The sequence below is a fragment of the Cervus elaphus genome, chromosome 19 (genome assembly GCF_910594005.1).
Source record: "Cervus elaphus chromosome 19, mCerEla1.1, whole genome shotgun sequence".
Taxonomy (NCBI): Eukaryota; Metazoa; Chordata; class Mammalia; order Artiodactyla; family Cervidae; genus Cervus; species Cervus elaphus.
The window spans coordinates 75221832-75246990 of NC_057833.1; the positions used below are offsets into that span (position 1 = coordinate 75221832).

Sequence of the window (25159 nt, forward strand, 5' to 3'; positions counted from 1 at the left end):
CCCAACAGGGACATCAGAAACACCTGTTTTTGCAGAAGGCGATTGTCTCTGGGGCATTTCCCTGAGGCAGGAGGTCAAGTGCAGGGACCGGAAGGACCAGACCTTAACGGAAGCTGCAAAGAAGGGTGGGATTCTCAGGGCAGCGGGGCTGCAGAGAGAAAGCAGAGGGAGGCTCTCAAGCCTGCCCCACTCCAGGGAGCTCTCCAGTGTCCGCACACGCTCTCCGGTCACTTAGCAGGAATGCAGGGGCCACACATCCTGGGACTTGCCTGGCTCCATCCTCTGTGTCCCCGAGGAGAGAGGCAAGCCCATGATGACAACGAGCCCTAAACACGCTTCCCTGGAAAGTGAGGCTCTGGGTGTATTTACCGACCGAAACCAGGGAGCTGAGCAACAGCCTACACCAGCTCCCGTGGTCCCTGTCCCCTGGGACCAGCGCAAGGGAGGCACACGTGGTCCCTGTGAATCTGGGCGGTCGGCACTTTCTAAAGCCCTGGCTCACATTAACAACGGGGGGAGGGATGGGTGAGGAGGCTGGAACACAGAGGAGAGAAACAGAGCTTTAAGACAGTTCACCATGAAACACGAAAGTTACTGAGATAAAGGAGACTATTTACAATCAGGCGTTAGACCAGAACACTGAGGAACGAACCAGAACCTCTGCTGGACGTCAGCAAGGATAATTCCAAATACAGACAAAGACCCCTCCTCTTTACCGAGTCAGATCCAAGCCCGGTATTCTGAGTCTGAAGCATTTAACACTGAACACAAGTAAAAAGTTATAAAATATTTTATTAGCGGTCTTATTTCTTCAGAGCCTCTAACTTGATGGCCATACACACTGCACTTCCCTCCACCCAGCTGGGTCGTTTGAGTTTGCTTTCTGTCACACGCTGATCAAGCCGGCATTTGCTGAAAAACCGGGTGGGTTCTGACTATGCTTCACCATCTGCTCGGCAGGCATGAAGTCGGGGAATTTTCTCTTTCCTTCTTGGAGTAAAGGACGACTAAAGATTGACAGAGACACCACAGATAATACTATAAGATACACACCCGGAGCGAGCTGGCACGTGCCCCTGCGCGTGTGTGCGCACACTCGTAGGCACACACACACTGGACCCTCTCGGACCCCAGCCAGCCCACAGGCAGGCTGCGTTAGGAAGCTAAGGCCAGGCACGGGCAGAGGAAGGCACCTCCCCGCTGAGACAGGGTGGGTGGGTGGGTGGAGTGGGGGTGAGAAGCTGGGTCCCTAGTCCAGCTCGGGACCCCCCTACAAAAGGCAACTGAGGAGACAAGAGCAAACTGCCCCCATCCCAGTGGTCTGCATGGTGACAGCAAGTCCAGAACTATCCTCGTATCGCACTTTACACCTTGAAAAGCACTTTCGAGTACATTCACACACTGGGAACAGGAGGCAAGAGAGCAAAGCAAAAGTAATAGAGCATTTGGGGCCAGACCTGGCTCTCTCCCGGCGCTCGGGCCCAGGGCCTCACTGAGCCTCCCCAGCCTCGGTGCTCCAGCCGCACCAAGCGTGCGGGGCGGTGGAGGGGAGTCCACATACATTGGCCGAGTGAGGACCTGAGCAGAGGAGGTGGTTAGGCACACAGCTGGGCCACCCAGTGAGGAACAAGGGATGCTAGGTGCACGGGGGGGATGTTCAGCCGTGAACCCACCAGAGGCCTTTCTACCTCACGGACTAGCCTGCCCCTGACCTTTCTCAGGTGGGAAAATGACCTTTCTGTGGGTCTCCAGGATGAGTTTTTACCTAAAAGCTTAAATCCTGTTTCTTGGTCCTGAAGGGCCCTCTCCCAAGGTGACATAATCAGATTCCAGCATCTTCTGTGTAAAATGTTTACCTGGTGTCTTCCCTCCCCACGTCACCCATACGAAGCTCTGGAAGCATTTAATTCTCAAGCTGATGCTCAGCAAGAGTAGGTGGAAAGGGAGGTCTGAGGTACTGCAGACAGGTGGAAGGCTCCCAAGATGGGCTGGTCAGCAGAGCCAGGCCCTGACGCTTCTGAGGAGCCACGGGGGTTAGAACACAGTGGAGCCCCTTCCTCTCCTCAACCCCATGGATCAGAGATTCTCTGGACTTACATTCTCACCTAGACTAACAACCAGAAAGGCAGCACATCATTCACCCAGAGCTTCCTCCTTCCTTCTAAATGAAGAAATGAAATCACTGACGAAGGAAGATCCAAGTCATTACATTCAGAAATTACTTAAAAGAATTAGACTTGGCAAGTGGGCCAGGTTTAAATTTCAATGTGTGAAAGATAGCACGTCACCCCTCCCCCCACCTCTTAACTAAACCCATTTAGAAAAATAAAATCAACAAGTTACTTGGATGTTATCTTTTGGTGTTGCTTAGTTGCTCAGTCATGTTGACTCTTTGCGACCTCATGGACTATAGCCTGCCAGGCTCTCTGTTTATGGGATTCTCCAGGTAAGAATACTGGAGTGGGTTGCCATTTCCTTCTCCAGGGTATCTTCCCGACCCTGGGATCGAACCTGCATCTCCTTCTTGGCAGACGGATTATTTACTACTGAGCCACTTTGGGAAGCCCGGATGTTATTTCAGGCCATTGCAGTAAGGGGTTTTATCAAACTTCCCTACAACAAAAAGCAGATTCACTCAGAGACCCTGATTTCAGGTTCACAGCATTCTAGAAGGGGAAAACAGTTCTGTTTCCTTCAGGAAGCTTCTTTGGCCTGAGCCCTCTTCTACCCTGTGGCCACACTAATTCCAACAAGCACCCAGGCTCCTGCCAGGAATTCAAAGGCCATTTACCCTGCAGAAGTGCCCATGACTCTTGTCCTAGAGGGATTTTGCTTCTGTGATGGCGTCATTGGAAAGACGTTTCCAGTCCAGAAAGACTGAGAAGATGATGGCTGAGTTGCCATGGAAACCAGATGTGGGAGACAGCATCTCCCACGGCTCTCAGTGCACACTTTGATGGAGCTCCAGAGTCTTGGCCACACTAAGCTTTTGCCGGTTTCTTACAAAGGCCTTGGGTCCTCAGGAAATCTCAGCATCTCCCCGCCTGTGCACTTAGTACATCTTTCATGGGCTACACCTGCAGATCCTGCACATTCACACCTGGGTTTCTCTAAGCCCAGCGTCCCCAGGTTCAGTGGAGGTAGTTGATGGGATATGTGAGGGAAGAGAAAATGTTTGTAAAAAATCAGCAGGATTGAGCTCCTAGAATTTGGGGGCAAAATTAAGGTGCTCGGAAAGTTAGGGAAAAAAGAAAACCAACATATTTTGCTTAAGTGAAAATAAGAAGCGTGGGGGAAATAAAAGATTTTGAAAGAGATAGCCAAATTCGCCTTACAACTTTCTATACAACTTTAAAAAGTTCCTGCATGGCTTGGCGCACACGGTTGGTTCCAAGGTTTTCCTCCAACCTGCAACCAGCACCTGTGTCTTTCCCTGGTTCTGTCTGCAAATGAGACCAGCTCAGCGATCAAGCCAAATCCCTCACGTCTCTCCACGAAGTACGTTTACCCTGAATAATTTTCCTCACCAAGTACTAAAAAGGTACAGCTTCTGGAAATGAATGAAATTGATCGACTTTTGACTTGGAAAACGACTTCTCGTTGGAAAAAGAGACAGATTGTAGAAAGATGAAACTACGAAAATATCAGTCACAGGATGGAGTCCCTCTTGGCTTCGCCTTTCCACCCCTGGACATCTGACTGCCCAGGGGCCCCAGGAAACCACCCACATTCCTCGTGCAGAATTAGAGCTCCCCGGTCAGAAGGAAGAATTCTGCCCAGGAAGCCTCTTGTCACCCACTTTGTGGCAGTTTTAAATTCTGCCTCAGAGGTTGTATTTTAAAAATTCCTGCATGTGAAAAAGAAAGACCATTCTACATCTTCTTCCTAGTTACAGCTAGAAAGGGTAATGGAGAGAAGACCCAACTCAGTGGGGCGGCGAAGTCCAGCACTGGTTGGCTGCCTGACAACCCGACGTAGTCCCCAGGGTCCACAAGCGGGTATGTGTCCTTGAGCCTGCAAGGGTTCTGGAAGTGGCCCGTGGCCACGGTGTCCAGCGTTTCTCTCTCTGGCTTCCCAGCGCTTTACCTCTCGGCCCGTATTTTGTATCTCAGCACGAGGTAGGCGATGAGACGCAGGGAGATGAAGAAAATCCCCAGGACAATGAAGTCCAAGTAGAGCTTGGCGTTCTCCACATCCAGCTCTCGCAGGATAGCCTCTGACTTCTGGAAGTGGCAAGTCTCGTTGGTGTTACAGTGCAGGTCCTCCCGGTCGAGGCCGTAGATGGAGAGGATGACCCCCTCAAACCCATACCTGAGGGGGGAACGCCAGAGTGAGGAGGGTTTGGGATCCCCCCATCCCTACCTCTATCCATGTCTGTGGAATGTATGCTGACCCCCCCACCACATCCTCAGCCTGGCTCCCTTCCTCCCTGGAGGTCTTTTCTCCTGGAATACTTCTTAACCGCTCTGCAGCTTCCTAGCATAAATCCACTCAACAGATTGACCGAGTGTCTTTCAATTTCCTTGCCTCCAAAGTCTCCGCAAAAAAAAAAAAAAAAAACACCCAAATTTAACCAAGCGTGGGTATTGTTCAGAGGTGACACGAATGGAAAAACACATTGATCACTTCTGATATCACACCTTTTTTTTTTAACAGTTAAATAGAATAAAGGGTCTGAGAGCTTTTCAAGGGCTGTAGAGCATTTGAATAAAACATTTCTGCACCACCTTTCATTCTGTTCCAGTTCTGCATTATCAGAACAAAAATGCTAATTCTGAGAAGAAAGACATGGGTCTCTGATTTCTCGGTCTTGAAAGGTGCACCACTGCTGAAACTCTGCACAAGGCCTTTGTTTTGATTTTGTTCTCGGGAACAATATACCTGGCACTGAATTGACATTCTAGAAAACACAAGCTTGCTCACAGCCTGGGACTCTGGGTGTCACGTGGAATGGCTGTGGCTGGGGGCACAAGCTCTAATGACCAGCCCTGCCTGCTGAGGGCCAAGGAGCCACAGCGCCTGTGAGCCAAGAGCATGAAATCTGATGCTGAAGCGCTAAGGCACCAGAGCAGGCTTGTTCAGGAATATGAGGACGCTTGAGACATGTCTTGTTTTCCACAGGATTTCTTACTCAGAACCTTGTACTATGGTGCTGGAGAAGACTCCTGAGAGTCCCTTAGACTTCAAGGAGATCAAACCAGTCAATCCTAAAGGAAATCAGTCCTGAGTATTCATTAAGGACTGATGCTAAAGCTGAAGCTCCAATACTTTGGCCACCTGATGTGAAGAGCCAACTGATTAGAAAAGACCCTGATGCTGGGAAAGATTGAAGGCAGGAGGAGAAGGGGGCGGCAGAGGATGAGATGGTTGGACGGCATCACTGACTCAGTGGACATGAATTTGAGCTACCTCTGGGAGATGGTGAAGGTCAGGGAAGCCTAGTGTGCTGCAGTTCATGGGGTTGCAGAGTCAGACATGACTTAGCGACTGAACAACAAGAATCTTGTTATAAGCAGTGTTTATTCCAGAGAGGAATGAAGCTCTTCAAGGCAGCTCTCTAAAGCACACAGGATATGGGGCTTCCATGGCTTGTCCAGGGCACCACTGCATGCTTGCTTAGTCACTCAGTCATGTCCAACTCTTTGTGATCCCGTGGGCCATAATGCGCCAGGCTCCTCTGGCCATGGGATTCTCCAGGCAAGAATACTGGAGTGGGTTGCCATTTCCAGGGCACCAGTAGCTAGGGTTTATTTTATCCACGAGTGAGTCCCTTGGACTGCAAGGAGATCCAACCAGTCCATCCTAAAGGAGATCAGTCCTGGGTGTTCATTGGAAGGACTGATGCTGAAGCTGAAACTCCAGTACTTTGGCCACCTCATGAGAAGAGTTGACTCATGGGAAAAGACCCTGATGCTGGGAGGGATTGGGGGCAGGAGGAGAAGGGGGTGACAGAGGATGAGATGGCTGGATGGCATCACCAACTCGATGGGCATGAGTTTGAGTAAGCTCTGGGAGTTTGTGATGGACAGGGAGGCCTGATGTGCTGCGATTCATGGTGTTGCAAAGAGTCGGACACGACTGACTGAACTGAACTGAACTGTGTGTGTCGGGGGCGGGGGGTGGGTGAAGGTGAGGCACACAAAACTAGGAAGAAAAAGGCACTGATACTTTCTGGGTTCACGACCGGAGAATCCAGCTGGCATCTAGCTGACAGCCAAGGAGGGGCTTTCGTGAGCCTCTGCCTGTCCCCAGCCCCCTTCCCTTTGTCATCCCAAAGTCCCTGAGTCCTAAGGGGCCCCACGGGCTACCTGACGTAAGAGACGTAGGACATCCACTGCAAGTAGGTGGGGATCGTGTCAAAGCTGACAAAGAACCCTGAGAAGAGGAGCACGGGGATGGCCGTGACGGGTCCCACGAAGGTCGCCACCTGGGAGGGGACACAGAGGGACCTTACTCCTATCCGCCTCCTCTTCCTCAGGGGGCCCGGAGCCCACAGCCCACGCTTCCAGGAAAGGGCCGGAGACGTCAGGACAGGTCATCCTGGTCATCCGTGGCCAGGATGGCACAGAAGCACCCCTTTGGGGAGGAACAAGCTGGCCTCCTGCACAAGGAGGGGCCAGGTTGGTGCCCAGAGGCCCAGCTGGACCCAGCAGAGGGGACAGAAGCTAAAAAAGCACGGAGGCCTGAAAAGCAGGGACAGAGGGACGCTGGTGTGGCCGTGAGGGTGCTTGCGGGGCGGGAGGCACACGCCTGAGGAGCTGACATCCTGTGTCCCAGCAAGGAAGGGTCAGGAGTGAGACTCCCTGGGTGCCGACAGCAGCTGGCATGGGCCCAGAACTTTCTACGGCGGTCGGCCGTGAGATGGACACCATTGCCATTCCCGCCCATGGATAAGGGTGCTGCCCGGAGGCTGTGAGCATGGAACAGAAGGCCATGCAGCAGGAGAGGGGGTGGCAGAAGGCCGTGGGGTGCTGACTCCCCAGGGCTCTGGCCTTGTTTTCTAAGGGTCAGACTGGCCTGAGCATGTGAAGCCCTGGAAGTACAAAAACTGTGCACACAGTGAGTTTGGCAGGCTGGGAGTAGGTGGCACCAGATGTCCAGAAGGGGCATGTGGAGGGGCTTGGGCAGGTGGGAGTGTGGGGTGTGATGGGATTGTCTGGGGAACAGCTGCATGGATCCCACAGAGGCAACAAAACATAGGCATTGAGAGCTTGGCCTCAGAGCTGGCTGTGTGACTCTGACAAAATCACCTTGCCTCTCTGGGCCTCAGTCTCCCCATCTGTGAAATGGGAGCATTGCACGTAACTTGTGAGGGTGCTTAGACTCAATGAGCCCATGTCCAACCACAGGTCCAGCTGGGCCTCTGGGCACAAACTCAGCCCCTCCTTGTGCAAGAGACCAGCTTGCTACTCCCCAAACAGGTGCTTGGCAAGAATAGCACCTGGCGTGCCCCATGACACATAAGGCCACCTGATGCTGTCAATTTGCCAATCCTGAGCAGCCAGGACACCTCGATCCCTTCCCCAAGGACCGACTGACCAACCTGTTGAAGCCAGGCTAGGAAGTTAGGACAGAATCAGGAGGGGGGTCTCAGGGACAGGGTACTGAGCCCACGGGGGCTGCAGCCCCGGCCACACAGGTGGAGGTGGGGAAGCGAGGTCCGCCCCATGGTGCATCCTGAGCTGGCACCTGCAGTGACGTGGACGCGGCTCCGATCAGCAGGCCCAGGGACTGCGCCACCAGTGAGGTCATGGTGCCCAGAGCCGCGAACAGGACGAAGCGCACAGCGTCAGACGGCTGGGACGTCATCCAGTACACGATGCTGCAGTAGGCCACGGGGAACATGATCTGGAAACACAGGGCCCATCACCCTCACCTGCAAGCCACGCTTCCCGCCCCCCAGGGAGGCTGGAGAGCCCCGCCCCGTCACACCACGCCAGGGCGCTCAGTACCTGAAAGGGCACATCCGCCATGGTCTTGGCCAGGTAGTAGGCCTTCAGGCTGTACCAGTAATTCAGGTGTTCTCGGAGAAACACGCTCATCTCCAGAGGAACTAGGGGGCAGGAAAATGAAAAGGGTCACTAGGACATTAGAGCACTCCAAGAACTCAGACAAGGGGTCTCCTGCAAAGCCCTCTGCAGCCCCAACTTGGGCTGCCTCCCTGTGAACCTGAAGTGCTTCAAGTATTAATATCTGGAGTTTGAATGGAAAGGTATGAAATTATTCACCTACCTAGAGAAACTGCCTGGTACACTGGCATCACTGTAGTGACTGGCCCAAGTATCTCCTGCTGAACCTATTTTCACTGAGTAACTATGACAATGCAATGCCTTCCCTGGGCAAGTCCTCATGAGCTGCTCTTGGAAACTCAGGGCAACTTAAGGAGGAAGCATTGCCGGAGGAGGTGTCTAGGCTGGGAGACCTGGTGAAGCCACAGTTTTCCACACTGTCCCCCTGAAGTGGCCAAGGGAAGCCTGCTCTGCAAGCAGCCTAGAATTGCACAGAAATCCACCTATAACAGCATTGCTGCATGCTAAGTCGCTTAGTCATGTTCAACTCTTTGCCACCCCATGGACTGTAACCTGCCCGGCTCTTCTGTCCATGGAATTCTCCAGGCAAGAATACTGAAGTGGGTTGCCGTGTCCTATTCCAGGGACTCTTTCCAACCCAGACTAGCTTTACCCGCTCACAAATTTGGCTGCACCAGGGCTATCTTAACTGAATGAGGTAATGCTTACACAGTAGCATTTGAGGGGTTCCCAATTAGAAAACCTTTTAGAAATCTCTCAGCCTTCTACCAGGCTTACAAATCTTCCATTAGTGATTCACTCCTTTGGTTTAAACATGGTATGCATTTTCTCATCTAACAGAACATACAATCATACCTACATCTGTCAACAACGAAAACGGTATTTTAAAAAATAAAATAAGACACTCTATTTGTGGCCAAGCAAGCCACGACCTAGTGGCAGACAAGGAAGAGGGGTGGGCGCGGGCTGGACCAGGCACTCACATGTGAGGACGGTGGGCATGAGGGCCGCGAACATGAGGAAGAGCATGGAGAAGAAGAGGAAGCCAGAGTTGCTCAGGACCTTCTTGGCTTCGTTCCCAATCCCCAGGTAGAGCAGGCCAATGAGGAGGCCGATGCCGATGTGGGACGTGATCCGCAGGTGTGTGAGGACCTGGGCAGACGAGGTCCACACTCAGGTGTGCACAAGCTCAGAGGTGGGCGGTCAGAGGACAAGGAGACCAGGGGCCCCAGAGGTGGCGGTCAAGGCTTCTCCTGCCCCTTCCTTCCAGAAAGGTGGCAGTCAACCCACTTCTTCTGAGGCTCGTGCATTGCAGGTAGATTCTTTATGACTGAGTCACCCAGGAAGCCCATTCATTCACTACTGTTAGTTTAAGCTTCCATTATACCATACCCAGGACCCTATACCAGCTCATGTGAGTGTGTGTGTGTGTGCATGCACGCGCACACACACACACACGTGCACTCACAGGGCAGCATTTCACTGCTGTTCAAGCAGAAGGAACTGCTATCCTTCATTAAATCCTCTTCAACATAGCAAACCAGGACTGTGTCCCTTGGGAGCAGGGGACAAGGGACAAGAATGGTGGTTAATGGACAAAGAACAGCCACAGGACAGACCCACCCTTGCAGAGCACAGCCTGGATGGCTACCAGCCCCTCTATCTTTCAAACTGGGTTCCGGAGGCTCCTGGGCACTCAGGGACCCCCTACACAGGCTGTCAGATTGCCCACTCGAAAAGGTGGATCTTGCCCTGATTCCCAATCCCTCACCAACTCCTTCCTCTGCTGGGTAGAGCTTCCCGGAGGGAAGAATCCCCTCCCTGATGCCAGCCTTGGCCAATGGAATGTGAGCACCAGTGTCAGGTTCACCCACCCACCACCCCACCAGGAGCAGGAAGCTATGAGGGCTGCCATTGGGTTTCTCCTACACTTTCCCCTGCCATGTTCTAGAAAGGAGCCAGTCCTCCATTCTGGGTCCCCAGACGAGAAGACACATGGGGCACACAACCACAACCCACAGCTGCCCACAGGTTACACAAACCAGACACGACTACTGTCATAACCACTAGTAGCCGGGGAGTGTTTGTTACTGCGTCATCACAGAAAGCCGACTGACGCTGAAAGAGGAAAGCGCAAGCAGATGAACAGAGCCGAAGGTGACCCCTCGGCTTCCGTTGCCACGGAGACCACTGCACACCGCCTTACCGAGTCCCTCATGATGCTGAGGAAAGTCCTTTTGAAGAGGATGCAGAACTGGGTGAGGCAGCTGGCAGAGAAGCTGTGGCAGCCTTCCATGGAAGTGGAGTCCTGGGGACACACCAAGGGAGGGGAGGAGGGGTGAGCCCCCCAGCCCCCGGACGCCCCCTCCTCTGAGCCGAGGAAAGTGCTTGTGCAGCAGGCGTGCGGGGCGGCGTGCAGCGCTCCCGGGGGCTGGGGGTGTGCATTACCTTTCTCCACCCCTTCCATCGTTTTGTCTGCTTTACCTCTTCAGAGGGCCGGTGCCAAATAAAAGGATTCACCTCGGCATCGCCCCCAGGCTCTCTCCTGCAGTCAGAGTCGCACTTGCCCTCCCAGACCGCTCTCACCAGGCGGCCGTTCTGGTCACCGTACTCGCCGGACGCGACTTCCATGACTGCAAAGAGGAGAGAGACAGAGGGCTCAGCCCAGGCATCGCTCGTGCGGGCCTCCTTCCTTTGTGACAAAGTCAGTAATCCAGTGGGAATATCTTTTAACTGATTATATAGATGCTGCGTGAGGATGCTAATGATGTGATAAAAATCAGTTAGCGGCCAATGTTGTTTCCAGTCTCAACGCCCAGCAAGGCCATTGATCACGTCAGGAGCCTGGAAATGCAAATACACATTGTGATGTTGGACAGCCCGAGAAGTCATGAGCTCATGCATCTATTAACTTATTCATCTGTCTAGAGTTTATTGAGTGCTGGTCATGGGCATGCATACATCAGAGTTGGAGCTGGGAGGAGGGCAGAAGGAAGCAAGATTCCTGTTGGGAAGACAGTTCCCAGGATGAGAGTGAGCGAGGAGCGCTGAGGCAGCTCTTTGGTACCATGAAGAAGTGCCGGGGGTCCTGAGAGGGGTGCTCTGAGCTCCCTGGGGGCACTAGGTTGTGGACTATAAGCTCCACCTCTCAGATCCCCATGGAGCATCACCTCCGCTGACCCTCCTTGACCCTGGTGTCACGCCTCCTCTGCACCCCAAACTGTCCAAGGCCCCACGTTGCTGTTTGTCTCCTGGGTCCACCCTCCCCGGCACCTGCCACTCCTTCCTCTCCTCCCACCTGCACTCTCCCTCCACCCTCCCCCATTCCTCCTGGTGTGGGACCTGACCCTTTATCTCAGTAAGATTCTTGCTAATGCAATGCCCCCAGGGAACCTCTTTGGCAAAACCAGCTGTTTCCAGAGTCCGAGCTAGGATGGCTAACTCTCTCTCCATCCGATCACAAACCGGGAGAGCCTGGCCCCACCAGAATGTCATGATTAATGACACCAACCCAGCCAGAACTGCCTGCTCTGCTGGTCATTCACACCCACCACCCTCCAAACAGCCCCTCTCTCCCCACCTCTCTCCCTCTGCTCAGGCGTGATATTGAGGAGCCCCTCCCTGGGCTCTCCCTGGAGCCCTGTTCCTTCTCCTCCCATCTGTCTTTCCCTGTAGGTCCTCACCTCTCTGCTGGCCATGGCCCTCACTGCCCTTCCCCGTTCAGCAGCACCTGCCCCCCACTGTCCTTGCTCCTGAACGACTCTGCAGCCAACCTGACCATCCCCACCATCAAGGATGCTTGAGACGCCTCCTCCTCCTCTCCCTTGGCCTGCATCTCCTTCCCACTCACCCCACTCTGGCCCCGCTTTGTCAGAGTGGCCTTCTTGTAAGAGAGACGCTTTTCCCAGCAACAGCATCCCATGGAACACAATTCGGGAGAGGATGTGTAGGAAAGGTGGGGTCTGGGGGACTGAGGGGGCTGGATGCTTGAAAATAAAACAGAGTGAGAAAGGCTGATGACCAAGAGACCAAGAAGGAGGAATATAGTGGGTTGAAGCGTGTCCCCCAAAAGACTCATGTCCACCTGGAATCTCGGAATGTGGCCTTCTTTGGAAAAGATTCTTTGCAAATGTAATTGGTTTTGGATCTTGAGATGAAATTATCCTGGATTTAGGATGGGCCCTGAATCCAACTGAAGGCAAAAGGAGAAGGGGGCGGCAGAGGATGAGATGGTTAGATGGCATCACCAACTCAATAGACATGAATCTGAGCAAAGTCCAGGAGATGGTGAAGGACAGGGAAGCCTGGTGGTGCTGCAGTCCATGGGGTCACAGAGAGTCATACATGACTTAGCGACTGAACAATTGAATAAAATGACTGGTACCCTTATTAGAAGAGGAGGTGACATACAGACACACAGAGAGAAACACAGAGAAAAAAGCCATGTGAAGACAGAGGCAGAGACTGGAGGGATGGGTCACAGGCTAAGAACCACTGGAGCCTCCAGAAGCTGGATGAGGCAGGAAGGACCTTCCCCCAGAGCCTCAGGAGGGAGCCCGGCCCTGCAGACACCTTGACTTCTGGCCTTCGGAGTCTGAAACATGACTTCCTCTTGTTTCAGACCACCCAGCTTGTGGGGTCCCAGGGAAGCAGGACACAATGGCCAGCACGGGACCCCACGCACCGTGGCCGAGGGGGAGGATGGGACGGGATCGGGGTGTACAAGCACTTGGTGGTCTAGTGACTACGAAGCTCAAAAGAAAAAGAAGGCAAGCAAGGGGGGTTGCAAGTTCTCGCACTTGGACAGCAGGGAGCAGAAGCGGTGGATCTGATGGGAGGACAAGGGAGATGATTCCAGAGGCGCTGGACACAAAGAGGCTGCCATGTGCAGATAAACATGCAGGCTGCACAATGGGAGGATCTGGTGGGGAAGTGACTTGGGACATTGGTGTCAGTGCCCTGGAGGGCCCCGGCCAAGAGGAAAGGCCAAAGCGGGAGCCCTGGGGGCACCGAGCATGGAGCTCATAAAGCATGAACTGCAAAGCTCAGAAGCTGCAGCCTCTGGGTCAGGAGGAGTGACTCCCACCATTAACCTGGGCTCTGGGCTCCCAGGGTGTTAGTCGCTAAGTCATGTCTGACTCTGTGCAATCCCACTGACTAGCCCACCAGGCTCCTTTGTCCATGGAATTTTCCAGGCAAGGATACTGGAGTGGGTTGCCATTACCTTCTGCAGGAGATCTTCCAGACCCAGAGATTGAACCTAGGTCTCCTGCATTGCAGGTGGATATTTTACTGACTGTCTGAGCTACTAGGGAAGCCCTGGGTTCCCAGTGAAGTGAAAGTTGCTCAGTCATGTCCGACTCTTTGCAACCCCATGGACTATATAGTCCATGGAATTCTCCAGGCCAGAATACTGGAGTGAGCAGCCTTTCCCTTCACCAGAGGATCTTCCCAACCCAGGGATCGAACCCAGGTCTTCCACATTGCAGGCAGATTCTTTACCAGCTGAAGTACAAGGGAAGCCCTGGGATCCCAGGGTCTTGTTCAAAACTGCTTTTGTCAAAATTCGTTGTGTTTGGTCAAAATTTAAGTTGAATTTTAACATCTGCATTAATCAATGCAAAGGGGATTTTGTTAAAGGTTATCTCTTTTCAGAAATAACTTCCTTTAGACCAGAAGCATCACACAGTCAAGTATTGGGAAATATTTGGCCTAACAACAGATCCCTTGTTTGTAGTCCCAGGTATTTCATCTGGAGGAAAGAAAACCTCCTTTGACTTAGTCTTAAAAGTTCTGCCTCAGGACGGCACTTGAGCTATCTGTGGAATAAAGTAACTCTTGATTTGAAGGCTACAGGTAAGAGTGGAAACCCACCAGGAATAAAAAAGACCCCCGTTTGGCTAGTCAAGGCTCAACTCACCGAAATCGGCCGGGTTGTGGTAGGTTGGGCAATTCAGACCTAAGTCCCTCAAATACGGTACAAGGTTTGAGACTTTCCCTCGGTACACACACTGTCCTTGACTGAGGACATAAAGCTGAAAAAAGTAAGAAGGAAAACATCAACTCTCTGCCTTCCTCTGTAAAGGGAGAGAAGTTCAATCCATCCATCCAATGATCCACTCACCCACTCACCCACCCATCCATCCATCCATCCATCCATCCATCCACTCACCTAACCACCCATCCATCCACTCACTCAACCACCCATCCATTCACTCACTCAACCATCCATCTATACACCCACTCATCCATCCATCCATCCATTCACCCCATCCATCCACTCACCCAACCATCCATCTATACACCCACTCATCCATCTAACCACCCACCCATCTATCTATCCATCCATTCATCCATCAATTCATCCATCAATCCATCAATTCTTCTCTCAGGCCAGCTTTATATTACCTCCCAAGGACTCAAAGTTCAAAGGGAAATCCATGATAAGTCAGGAAAGACAAGATATCAAATGACCAGGAGTTATCTACTCTGTTGCCTTTCTACCTCTCATGCTAACCATTTACTTAGGCCAGATTTTGGAGCTATACACACTGCATTCCTTGGGACATTTTTTTGCTCAGGATGATCTAAAAGCCTAAGATTTTTTTTTTTTCTAAAGCCTAAGATTTATACGAGAGATGATACTGTACAAATATCACAACCTGCTATCTAAATCTGTATGGCAAGTGTCCCCCTCCTGTCATCAGGGGGGGACATTAATGAAGCCTCAGTAATGTCAGTGACTCATCCAAGACCCTGTGGCTGGACGCTAACTCTAGAGAGAGGACACTGGCCAGCTCTTCCTATCCCCTCTGGCCCTGCCACCTGAGGTGCTTATGGCACCAAAATCTTAAGAAACATAACACCTAAGGCCACTCAAAAATGAAGACACCCTCAAGAACTAAGCCACAAGTACCCAGATTTGGTTTCACCTGGGCCAATGACAGCGGGCCAACATACCTGGTCAAACAGCTCGAAGAGCTTGGCACTGGGTTGGTGGATGGTGCAGATGATGGACCGGCCGCCCTGGGCCAACCCCTTCATCAGGGAGACAACCTGGAAGCAGGAGGCGCTGTCCAGGCCGCTGTAAGTCAAGGGACACCATGAGATGTCTGTGAGCCCCCAACCAGATCCCTCATTCCGAGCGCCCTGGTTGTGTCTGTGCAGGCTGGCCTGAGCCCCTTGGTGGGTGGGGAAGTGGCTCCTTCTGCCAGCAGGGAGGGCAGGGCCTGATTACCTGGTGGGCTCATCGAAGAACATGACCGGAGGGTTGTTCACCAGCTCCAGCGCAATGGCCAGTCGCTTCCGCTGGCCACCTGAGAGGCTGCCGGTCCGCGTGTTGGCACAAGACAGCAGGCCCAGGGCCGTCAGGATCTCCTTGACCTGGCGGGTAGCAGAAGCAGAGTGACATCAGAGACCACCCACCACTCCTTGTCACCTACAGGGCCCACATGGAACCCTGATCTCCCTCCCCACCCAACTTCCAGACACACCTGGAGAGACTGCAGATCCGGCCCACCCCAGCATTGCCAGGCCTGATGTCCTGATTAGGGAGGCTGAGATCCAGGAGACTGAGAGGCAGGGCTGGGGCCAGGCCAGCCTGGGCTGGAGTCCTGGTCCTGCCTCTGGTTGGCAACCTAGCAAGTCCCTTCATGTGTGAGCCTCACTTGGGGCCAGGGCTGGGAAGGTGTGGGATAAACACTGCAGAAAGGGTGGATCCACAGACACACAGATGGACGAGTGACTGGATTTCTGACCAGCACAGAGCGGGGGGCCACCCTGATAGTTTAATGCTTGAACAGATAAAATGCTTGGCACACAGTAAGCATTCACTCAGCAACAGCTGTTAGTAACACACAGCTCCCGTGGACTCAACCACACAGGCCAGGTCTCCCAGAAAGATGGAGCTCCATCCACACTTGTGAATGGGAAAAGAAGGTCTCTAATTCAGCAGCAAAGCAATGACACTGCTCAAAGCTATCACTGCTTCTCTTAGTGACCCTGCCAACACTGCCCCTGGGAGCTGCCTGGGAACCAAGGTATAAACAGCCCACTGTGTGCTCAGCCCTCCCTGGCTGCCCCCATCACTGATCTGGGATGGACTCGGGGAGCAGGAAGGTCAGAAGAGTTTGGTGTAAACTGTTCACCGGTTTCATCCACAGCAGTCAGTGTTTGGGGTCCATCCTGGTGTCTTCTAGAGGTGGCCACAAGAAGGCAGAGGTCAGCTGCCACCCTTCTGGCCTCCTCGTCAGGTTCACCTCCCAGTGGGGTGCGAGGCAACCTGCCAGAGAGGTCCTGCCAGAATTCACTGGGCCATTGTCCTAGCCCATGGTGGCAGCAGGTGGACCCTAGTCCAGCAACTTCTCTAGGGAGATGAGGTCATCCTCAAGGAGAAGGAACTCAAGGAGGAAAATTTCCACTCTGGCTCTTGAATTACTTCTGCACGGTCAGGACACAATGTGGCCTTGGTGATGGGAAGGACCAGGGCACTGCTGCTCCATGGGCCAGAAGCAGGCAGGTCAGATAGATCTGCATTTGAATCCTGCTTGGCCTTTCCCCTCCTGAGCCCTAAACCCAGCTCCATCACCTCTTCCAGAACATACAGTCATTGAGGCACGCCATCCCCGAACCTCGCAGTGAGGTTGCCCAGAAAAGGCCATCTTTCAGGAACGCCTTCCCTCATGTGGATAGTCCACTGGCCTTCCCAGGATGACATGGCTCCAGCAGTCTCCAGGAATCCAGGCCAAAGGTTCAGAAGGAAGATCACCCACTCCCTACTTGCCCTTAGCCCCACTGGAAGGATGCTGGAGGTGGAGGCCAAGGTCAGCACCTCCTGTTTCCCTTGCATGCAGGCATCTTGTCTAGGATTCTCTCAGGAGTGACGCCCTGCAGACTGGTTTTGTTTTAAAGTGAATCAGAAAGAACAATGTCCCCTCCTGGGAAACCTCACTCCTGAGGAAGGCCCCTCGCTGGGGGGTTCTCGAGGCTGGGGCCACTTTTCTGGGAAATGAGGTGGAGTGGGCAACATTCCACTGCCTGCTGGAACATTCCAGTCTATTATGTTTCCTCAAGAAGTAAACAACCAGGACCCAGGGACACAACGGGGTGGGAGGGAAATGAGTCAGGGCCTGTCCTCTCCTTGGACAATCACGCAGCCCTGCTGATGGTGCTGGGAGGGGCTGGACCCTGCTGAGGATGAGGAAGACCGGTCGGGACTTGACAGACAGAGGAGTGCAGGGCTGAAGGACTGGCTGTGGGTGCTCCTCTGTGGAATCAGCTGAGAGGCACACACGTGTTCCTCGCCCCCGCCCTTCAGCAAATGCTCCCTCCCAGCTCCCTCTCCCACCTGGAAAGGCTGGTCCCCTGGGCCACGCTGCAGGCAAACCATCCCACACCCACTTACTCATGGATCGCATCTGTTCTGGGAGCTCAGACTTTAATGAGCGCATTGAACTCAGCTTCCCACCTCCAGTAGGCAGCTACGGACAAAACCCCCAGGCGCTGGAGGCCCTGGCCAGTGGGTTCCAGGAGGCCAGGCCTGAATGGTCCCCTCATGGGCTTAGTTCTGCTTCACTTCATGGCCCTCTCCAAGCCAGCAAGACCCTCTGAACCCCCGCATCTGCTCACCCATCTTCCCAGGGGGCTAGCCTGTGTCTGAGGCTCGCCCTTCAGTACAGAGTGGTGATCCTGGGTCCCCCTTGCCTTCAACCCACAAAACCAAACCCTATCTGGCTCCTCCACCCTCTTGGAGGGTGGAAACACCCATGCCTCCCATGCTTTTCCCCCACATCTGTGTTTTGGGGTCTGTTCATCCATTTTATTCCTTTCAGCTACAGAACCAGAGTCCACGTGAAGCATCTGTGAGGAGGGGTTTTCACTCCTCACAGAAACTGGGCTCCCCTACCCTGGATGTGCCATTTCCTCACCCCCCAAATCCTTACCCAAATCCTCAGCTTTCTGAAGGGTGGGGTGGGGGGAGGAGGGCACAGAGAGGGACAGAAGGGGCCCTAAAGACCCCTCGCTCCAAGGTCTCTTGTGCTGCATGCATGTTCAGTCATTCAGTCATGTCCAACTCTCTGTGACCCCAAGGACTGTGGCCCGCCAGGCTCCTCTGTTCATGGGGTTCTCCAGGAAAGAATAGTGAAGGTTGCCATGCCCTCCTCCAGGGGATCTTACCAACCCAGGGACTGAACCCACGTTTCTTATGCTTCCTCCATTGGCAGGTGGGTTCTTTACCACTAGTGCCACCTGGGAAACCCAAGGCGGTTTACATCACATCCTATCAACTGTCAAGCTGCTGCTGACATTGTGACTGTTTTCTACAACAGAGGATGAGATGGTTGGATGGCATCACTGACTCAATGGACATGAGTTTGAGTAAGCTCTGGGAATTGGTGATGGACAGGGAAGCCTGGTGTGCTGCAGTCCATGGGGTTGCAAAGAGTCGGATATGACTGAGCAACCGAATTGAACTGATTCCATTTTGCACGGACACAGAAAGAGCCAAGTCGCCTTGTTGGCACCAACCCCACAGATCTTACTCTCTCTGATGCTGGCCTGTGGTCCTACAGGCATGGGAAGACAGGATAATATTATAAAAGTAGAATTTCACCAAATCACATCTTACACTGGAACTCCCAACAGTGCCAGCCGTGGGGTGGAGACGAGGGGAGTTGGGTTTGTCTTAGACAGTGTGTAAATATAAACCAGGCCTCCCCACTAAGTGGGGGTTTCTGGTGCTCCCCGCTGGGTCTGCTTACCCAACACTCTTTGGCTCCCTGGGGTTTCAGGGAGGCAAAAAAGCAATGAAAAGGATCACAAGATCTCCGTCATCTTAGAAACGTGTTTGTGTTATTTTTAAAAGGCTGGTTAATAACAGGTAAGAACCAAATTTCTTCTTGCAAGTGTGTAGGGGTGGAGGCTGGTTATTTTTAAATGGATGACTAACCATCTTCACTGTTAGTGTTTTATCAAAAACAATGGAGTGTAAAGTGTATCAGAAACTAAAAGGGGAAGAGTGCTCGGTCTAAGCCTGAGGTTGGTTCCTCAAGCCCGTGTCCTTGCTACATCTGTGAGCTGTATCTGTCTTGTGGCAACAAGGTCACTCCAGGTGTGTGCCAGTCCAAGGACACACTGCTGTGCCACTGACCCCCCCAACGAAAACAGCCAGGCGCCAAGCCACAAGCCAAGTCAGTCCCCAGAGGCCCCTCCACATGTGACTGCCAAGTGGATTGCATGTGACCCAAGCATACACTTACCATCTCCCTTCTTCCTTCGTCCTTCTCCTGGAGTTTGAGGTGTGCGGATACCTACAGGGGACAACAGCAGCGGTATGGATCAGAACAGATGGCCAGCAGCAAGACAACCTAACTCAGCGATGGCGGCATGACCGAGGAAACCCGCAGAGGTCCGGGCTCCCCACCTCCCTCAGCTTCACTAAGGAAGGTCCCAGAGAGCAGTGAGGCCTGGGCCGCTTCCAGTCACTTCGGTGGATTCTCCGCTGGTCCCTGAGAGAAGTTAGATGTGGGCAACTGAGCAACGAGGACTCCCCAGGCTTTGGAGGCTTCAAGATCACTGTTAGGAATTTCAAAGCCACCTGTGAAACCACTGACAGCTTACCATTCTCCACAGTGGGAGTATTTACACCACAGAAATTGGCGAGTGGTACATAAAAGGAGTTAATTGGGAAAGATCCTGATGCTGGGAAAGACTGAGGACAAAAGGAGAAGGGGGCGGCAGAGGATGAGATGGTTGGATGGAATCACCAACTCGATGGACATGAGTTTGAGCAAACTCCAGGAGATGGTGGAGGACAAGTAAGCCTGGTGTGCTGCAGTCCATGGGGTCACAAAGAATCGGATACAACTTAGTGACTGAACAACATCAACATATAAAGAGTCTAATTTTGTTATTTCTGTTGTTTGGTTTGATATCCTGCCTGCTAGCACACACGGGACCCCTGACCCTGTCTGGTGAAGGCCTGAGTAGCCATCACCATGGCCAGCATCAGCCTTGGCTCTTCTGCTGAATCCTGGGACCTTGGGAAGCAAGGACTTTGGTCTCCTCCTCAGCACAGCACTGAGGTCAGAACCTGCCCACCTGGTGAGCTACTGAGGCTGCCCAGTGGCCCCTCAAGAGACTGTGATGCAGGGGTGAGGGGTCGAGAGGCTGAGCTCCCAGAATCAGGCTGGAGCAGCTGCCAGCCATGTGACTCCGGTGTCATGTCTTAGGCTGCCTGGGGGCGGAGGGTCAGAAGCAGCACACGGAAAGGCACCGAGGGCTCGTGGCCAGCACCGTCCCCAGGCGTGGGACAGGACCCTGCAGAGTACAAGGTATCCTTTCTCATCGTGTGCCAGCGTGCTAAGTTGCCTCAGCTGTGTCTGACTCTTTGCGACCCTATAGACTGTAGCCCGCCAGGCTCCTCTGTCCATGGGATTCTCCAGGCGAGAATACTGGAGTGGGTTGCCATTTCCTCCTTCAGGGAATCTTCCCGACCCAGGGATCGAACCCAAGTGTCTTACGTCTCCTACACTGGCAGGCAGGTTCTTTACCACTAGCGCCACCTGGGGAGCCCATCCTTTCTCATTAACTGAGAATAACTCAATTTATTCAGTTAACCATTTCTCATTAACTTCACAGTATTTGTCAAAGGGATTGTGAAGTTCTCAAAATCAAAATGTAATTGATTTTAATTCTGAAAAATAAATGGATATCCCAGCAGAGCCCGGAGACAGGTTAGGGGGAGGACAGACGTGACAACAGGAGTTGAAGATCTCGTTTTCAAAAGAAAGCGGTGACAGAGCTAGAAATCAAAGTGAAGTTTCTCAAACAAGCAACCAAGGAATGAAGCTCTGGTCACCCCAGATGAAGGTGAAGTGTCGACGTGGGAATCCATAGGGTAAGTAGAGATCATATATTTCCCAGCCTCACCATCCTGTTTGCAAACTCCTTCTGAGCAGCCCATGTCCCCATGAGAACGCCCACTTGGAGGCCAGAGGAGTCACATGGTCACGCTGCTGGATGCTCAGGCCTGCTGGGGCAGCAGGTTAGAAGGGAGACCACCTACCCAACACCTTCTCTGCTTCTCTCTGCTGAGCTAAGGATCCCCTGGAATTGCCCTTCAGCCAAAATGCTGGGCATCCTCCCATCTGTGACACCCCCCAGAGAGGAAGCCTGGCTCCGTATGTGTCAGGAGTGCAAGGCAAGACTTCTCTTGTGGAAATCCATGGTGAATGCTCGTCTGCTGCCCGAGCATGAGGTAGACTAGCTGGGAAGGTCCCCAGTGTGCCAGGAGAGGCCTGGAGACCAGGCACTGCCTTGCACCACAGATGAGGAGATGGCAGAGAAGCAGGCAGCCCCACGGACCCATGCTCCATCATGGACAAGGGCTGCCCACTGACTTCCTGGCTGGGAGGCTCCCTAGCAGCTCCCGCAGCCCACAGCTGTGGGTCAGTGTGGTCCCTGTTGACCTGGCACAAGGCTAGGTCACGGTCTGCCCGAAGAGTACAGACCACGCCAGGCCATCCTAGATCCCACTGTACAAGATGCCCGGGCTAACCGCTAAACTCTCCAAGACACCTTTTCTTATGTGGTTGTGTAGGATTACATGTCTGATGACCTTGCTGGACTACGTGTGTGCGGGCCTGAGACCCCGCGAGTGAGCAGCAAACACGTGTTTTATACCCACCTGGCAGGCAGGTGAGTCAGAGGATGAGACCCTCAGGGCCCTAATCCAGGCACCAGACTGCCTGGAACTTTGGCCAAAGCCATAGAACACCAATGGGAAGAAAAGACCCTCGACCCGTGGGCCTAGGAGTGTGGTCACTCTGGCAGTGGTCGCCCACATCAGCCAGGTTAATCACCTTCTCAGAGACCTGGCCTCGAGTTTGCCATCCGGGGTCTACAGGGCCTTGGGGGGCTGCCTTGGGTGACACTGTCCACACAGCACATGGGGTCTGAACTCTGTGTGAAAGTGGGGTGCCAGTGCCGCTCCGCTTCATGTGGAGGGTGGGGGGTAGATGCAGGTGAGGGCGGGGTACATGTAGGGGATGGGGGTGGCCAGGTGTGAGGCTGCAGGCCCCAGGATGCTCACCATCATGGCCTCCTGCACGGTCAGGTGCGGCAGCAGCAGGTCGTCCTGCATGATGTAACAGGACACCTTCCGGAAGCAGCGCAGGTCCCGGGGGAGCCCGTTGATGAGGACCTCACCCTTCATGCCGGTCTCCCTGCAGGGTCAGCCAGAGGATGTGTCAGCCTGGCCCCTCCCGCACCGCCTCCCCCTCCTCCAAGGCTGAGGGAGGGGGGAGACCACAGCCCTCCCAGCATCATCCAACTGGACCAGTAGGGACACCAAGCTGGGCATGGCCGGGAAGCCCAGATCAACGCTCAGAGGAGGGAACCCTAAGAAGAAAAGGCCCAGGGTGGAAAGGGAGGGGAGAACAAGCGTGGGCCTCCCTGGGATCTCACGTTCGTCACAGGTGCCTACGGACCAAACCAATACATGGATGCTCCTACCTGTGGACATGAGGCCCCATGCATGCCCCTGGCTTTGCAGGGTTTATAAGATGAGCGTATGAACAATCCTGTGTTTAGCCTCAGTTATATCAACTCCCCCAAAGGCCAAGACTCTGCAGCCCAGGGTGGGACCACTAGGTCAAAACCAGTTCCTGAGGGCAGCATGAATCTGATGCTGACTGGGAGGGACCAGTACAGGCTTGCTGGGCCCAGGTGGCTCAGAGAAGAGGAGGGGGTCTGGGCCCTGGACCCACTAGACCAGGCAGATGGGAAGTTGTTCTCTCAGACCACAGTGGAGGTGAGGCATCCCGGGTGTACTGTGGAGACGGAGGGGCATGGCCCCACCATGGCCCCACCAGCCACACTCCCTCCCACTCAGACACACAGGGCACCTCTACTGTCCAGTACGACTCTGGTGCATCATCGCAGCCCAGGGAGGTAGAGGGAGCCACAGGCATCCTACTAAGGTCTACCTTATCCAGTGCTGCCTCGTCGATGCCACGAAAAACAGAAACACAGAGAGTCTATGGAGACCAGTGAGGTTACACCTGCTCTCCAACTTCATCCAGCCCACTACTATGACCATGGGCCCTGGGGTGGGTCCCTTCTTTCCTCCAAGGAATGGGTTGGATCAACTGGCTTCCCAGGGAGCCAGGCTGGGAGACCTGTCTCCAGGTTGCCGCATGTAGCTCCAGGATGGTGCTGGGCAGTCTGGGCAGGAGTGTGGGTGTGGGGTGCGCTGAAAAATGACTGAATTCACCAAACAGAAGCTACTCCCCTGAGGCTTCCCAGAGCCTTAAAAAGTGATGGGGTGGATCATCCATGCTGCTGGCCCCTGGCGAACCACTGGCTGAGGGTTTGCTCACCTGTATCCAGCCAGGATGTTCATGAGTGTGGACTTCCCAGCCCCAGAAGGACCCATGATGGCCACCAGCTCTCCACTGTTGAATTTTCCAGAAATGCCTTTCAAAAGGGTCTTGTATCCTGTGAAAAAAGGATCATGTTCATTTCCAGCCATCCCAGGACACAGTGGTTCTGCCCCCAGTGCTATAGAGGCCAACATACAGAGTATGTAATTTCAGAACCAAGGCCAAAGGCAAGGTTTTTCACTCCACAGTATTTATAAAAATGCTGAGTTCTGGGCAAGAAAATGGACCTCCTGTCTTTTAGATGCCTCTGCCTACTGCCTCAGTTGCATTTCATGGGTTATACTAGTGATAAGCACCAGTGGGTGTATAATGCTATAGCATTTACAAAGCCCTTTCCTTGACATCACCTAGGGCAGCCATCCCTAACCTTTTTGGAACCAGGGACCAGTTTGGTGGAGGACAATTTTTTCCACGAACCAGGGGGTAGGGGACGGTTTTGGGATGATTCAAACACATTGCATTTATTGTGCACCTTATTGCTATTGATATTATTATTACATCAGCTCCGCCTCAGATCATCAGGCGAGATCCCAGAGATTGGGGACCCCTGATCTAGGATTATGAGGAATCCACCATTCTCATTTCAGATCCAAGAAGCACGTGTCCAGTGGGCCTCGGAGACTCGTCTAGGCACCCACTGCTGGAGCAGACAGATCCTAACCCAGGGCTGCACCGCCTACCACTATGGTAAACTGGCACCTTTATCAATCAAGTGATTAATTTATTATTTCACATATGACTTATCTATTTAAGATCCATATTGGTATAAATTATTTATATAGAATTTATCCACATTTGTAATTAAATGTTTCATAAGCTAATAATTCATTGCTAATTGAAAGTTTATCATTTTGCAGTTATACCACATTGCTTTGGACTTTCTGCCAAATCTCCATCAAAGAGCCTTGTGAAAGGACAAAAAAAGAACTATACATGCCAGACAGAGTCACATTACTTCTTTTCAAGCAGATGGTTCAGATGTGCTACAAAGACTTAAAAGATCCCACATGCTGCAGCTATAACCTGACACAATCAAATAAATAAATTTTGTTTTTTAAAAAGGAATCAAATAGAGACAACTGGATTCATCTGAAGATTCCTAATTCAGAGACACTTCTCAGTCCCTGAAAACATTCCCAGGACATGCCCTTAAATGACCAGAATCGGGCAAATGCAGCATTTTGGCTCCCAATGCAGAGCTGAAAGGGCCTGATGAGGACAGGGTCTTTGGGGCACCTGACGAGCCCCTAGTCACTCCCCGGGCCCCAGACCCATGTTTACTGAAACCCCAGCCTAGGTCTAGGTCTCAGCATGTTCTCCCTGCGGCCTCTCTTCTTTCACAGATGGGAACCCCAAACCCCCACCTGTCACCAGGTGCCTGCCTGATTTGAACAGGGAGTCATTCCCTGAGGACTTTTTAATCAGGCCGAGAGAAGCAAAGGGCAGGAAGCTTGCAGCCTTGCAACTTGACTCATTATGGGGAGTGGCAGTCACTAGGGAGGCCTGAGATAGTCATCCTGGGGGGAAGGGACCGAGTGGCAGATGGACAGGTTGGGGGCATCTGGGAGACCACTCAGGTCTGCAGGTGAATCAGATTCTTGCCACTGGGACGTCAGTGATGGCAGGTGGACAGACACACAGCGGGGAAGCCAAAGAAGAAAAGGGTGGGGTCAGGGACCCTGATAG

At 53.1% G+C, this 25159-nt stretch overlaps 1 protein-coding gene across 2 annotated transcripts in view; it reads right to left on the bottom strand.

Annotated features, from left to right (window-relative positions):
- Positions 1–774: 774 nt before the first annotated feature.
- ABCG1 (ATP binding cassette subfamily G member 1) overlaps positions 775–25159 on the bottom strand; it is a 66188-nt gene continuing 41803 nt past the window's right edge. The window contains exons 3-15 of one of the 2 annotated variants that reach the window (XM_043874518.1): positions 23411–23528; positions 22123–22255; positions 19289–19339; positions 15268–15413; positions 14991–15114; positions 13951–14065; positions 10515–10663; positions 10237–10338; positions 9014–9182; positions 7953–8053; positions 7690–7848; positions 6309–6427; positions 775–4311 (exon numbers count right to left, since the gene is read on the bottom strand). In XM_043874518.1, the coding sequence (XP_043730453.1) occupies positions 4083–4311; positions 6309–6427; positions 7690–7848; positions 7953–8053; positions 9014–9182; positions 10237–10338; positions 10515–10663; positions 13951–14065; positions 14991–15114; positions 15268–15413; positions 19289–19339; positions 22123–22255; positions 23411–23528 (1715 nt within the window). In that variant the 3' untranslated portion in view covers positions 775–4082. Of the gene's footprint in view, positions 4312–6308; positions 6428–7689; positions 7849–7952; positions 8054–9013; positions 9183–10236; positions 10339–10478; positions 10664–13950; positions 14066–14990; positions 15115–15267; positions 15414–19288; positions 19340–22122; positions 22256–23410; positions 23529–25159 lie in introns of both variants that reach the window. The other variant, XM_043874517.1, reaches the window with a different exon arrangement.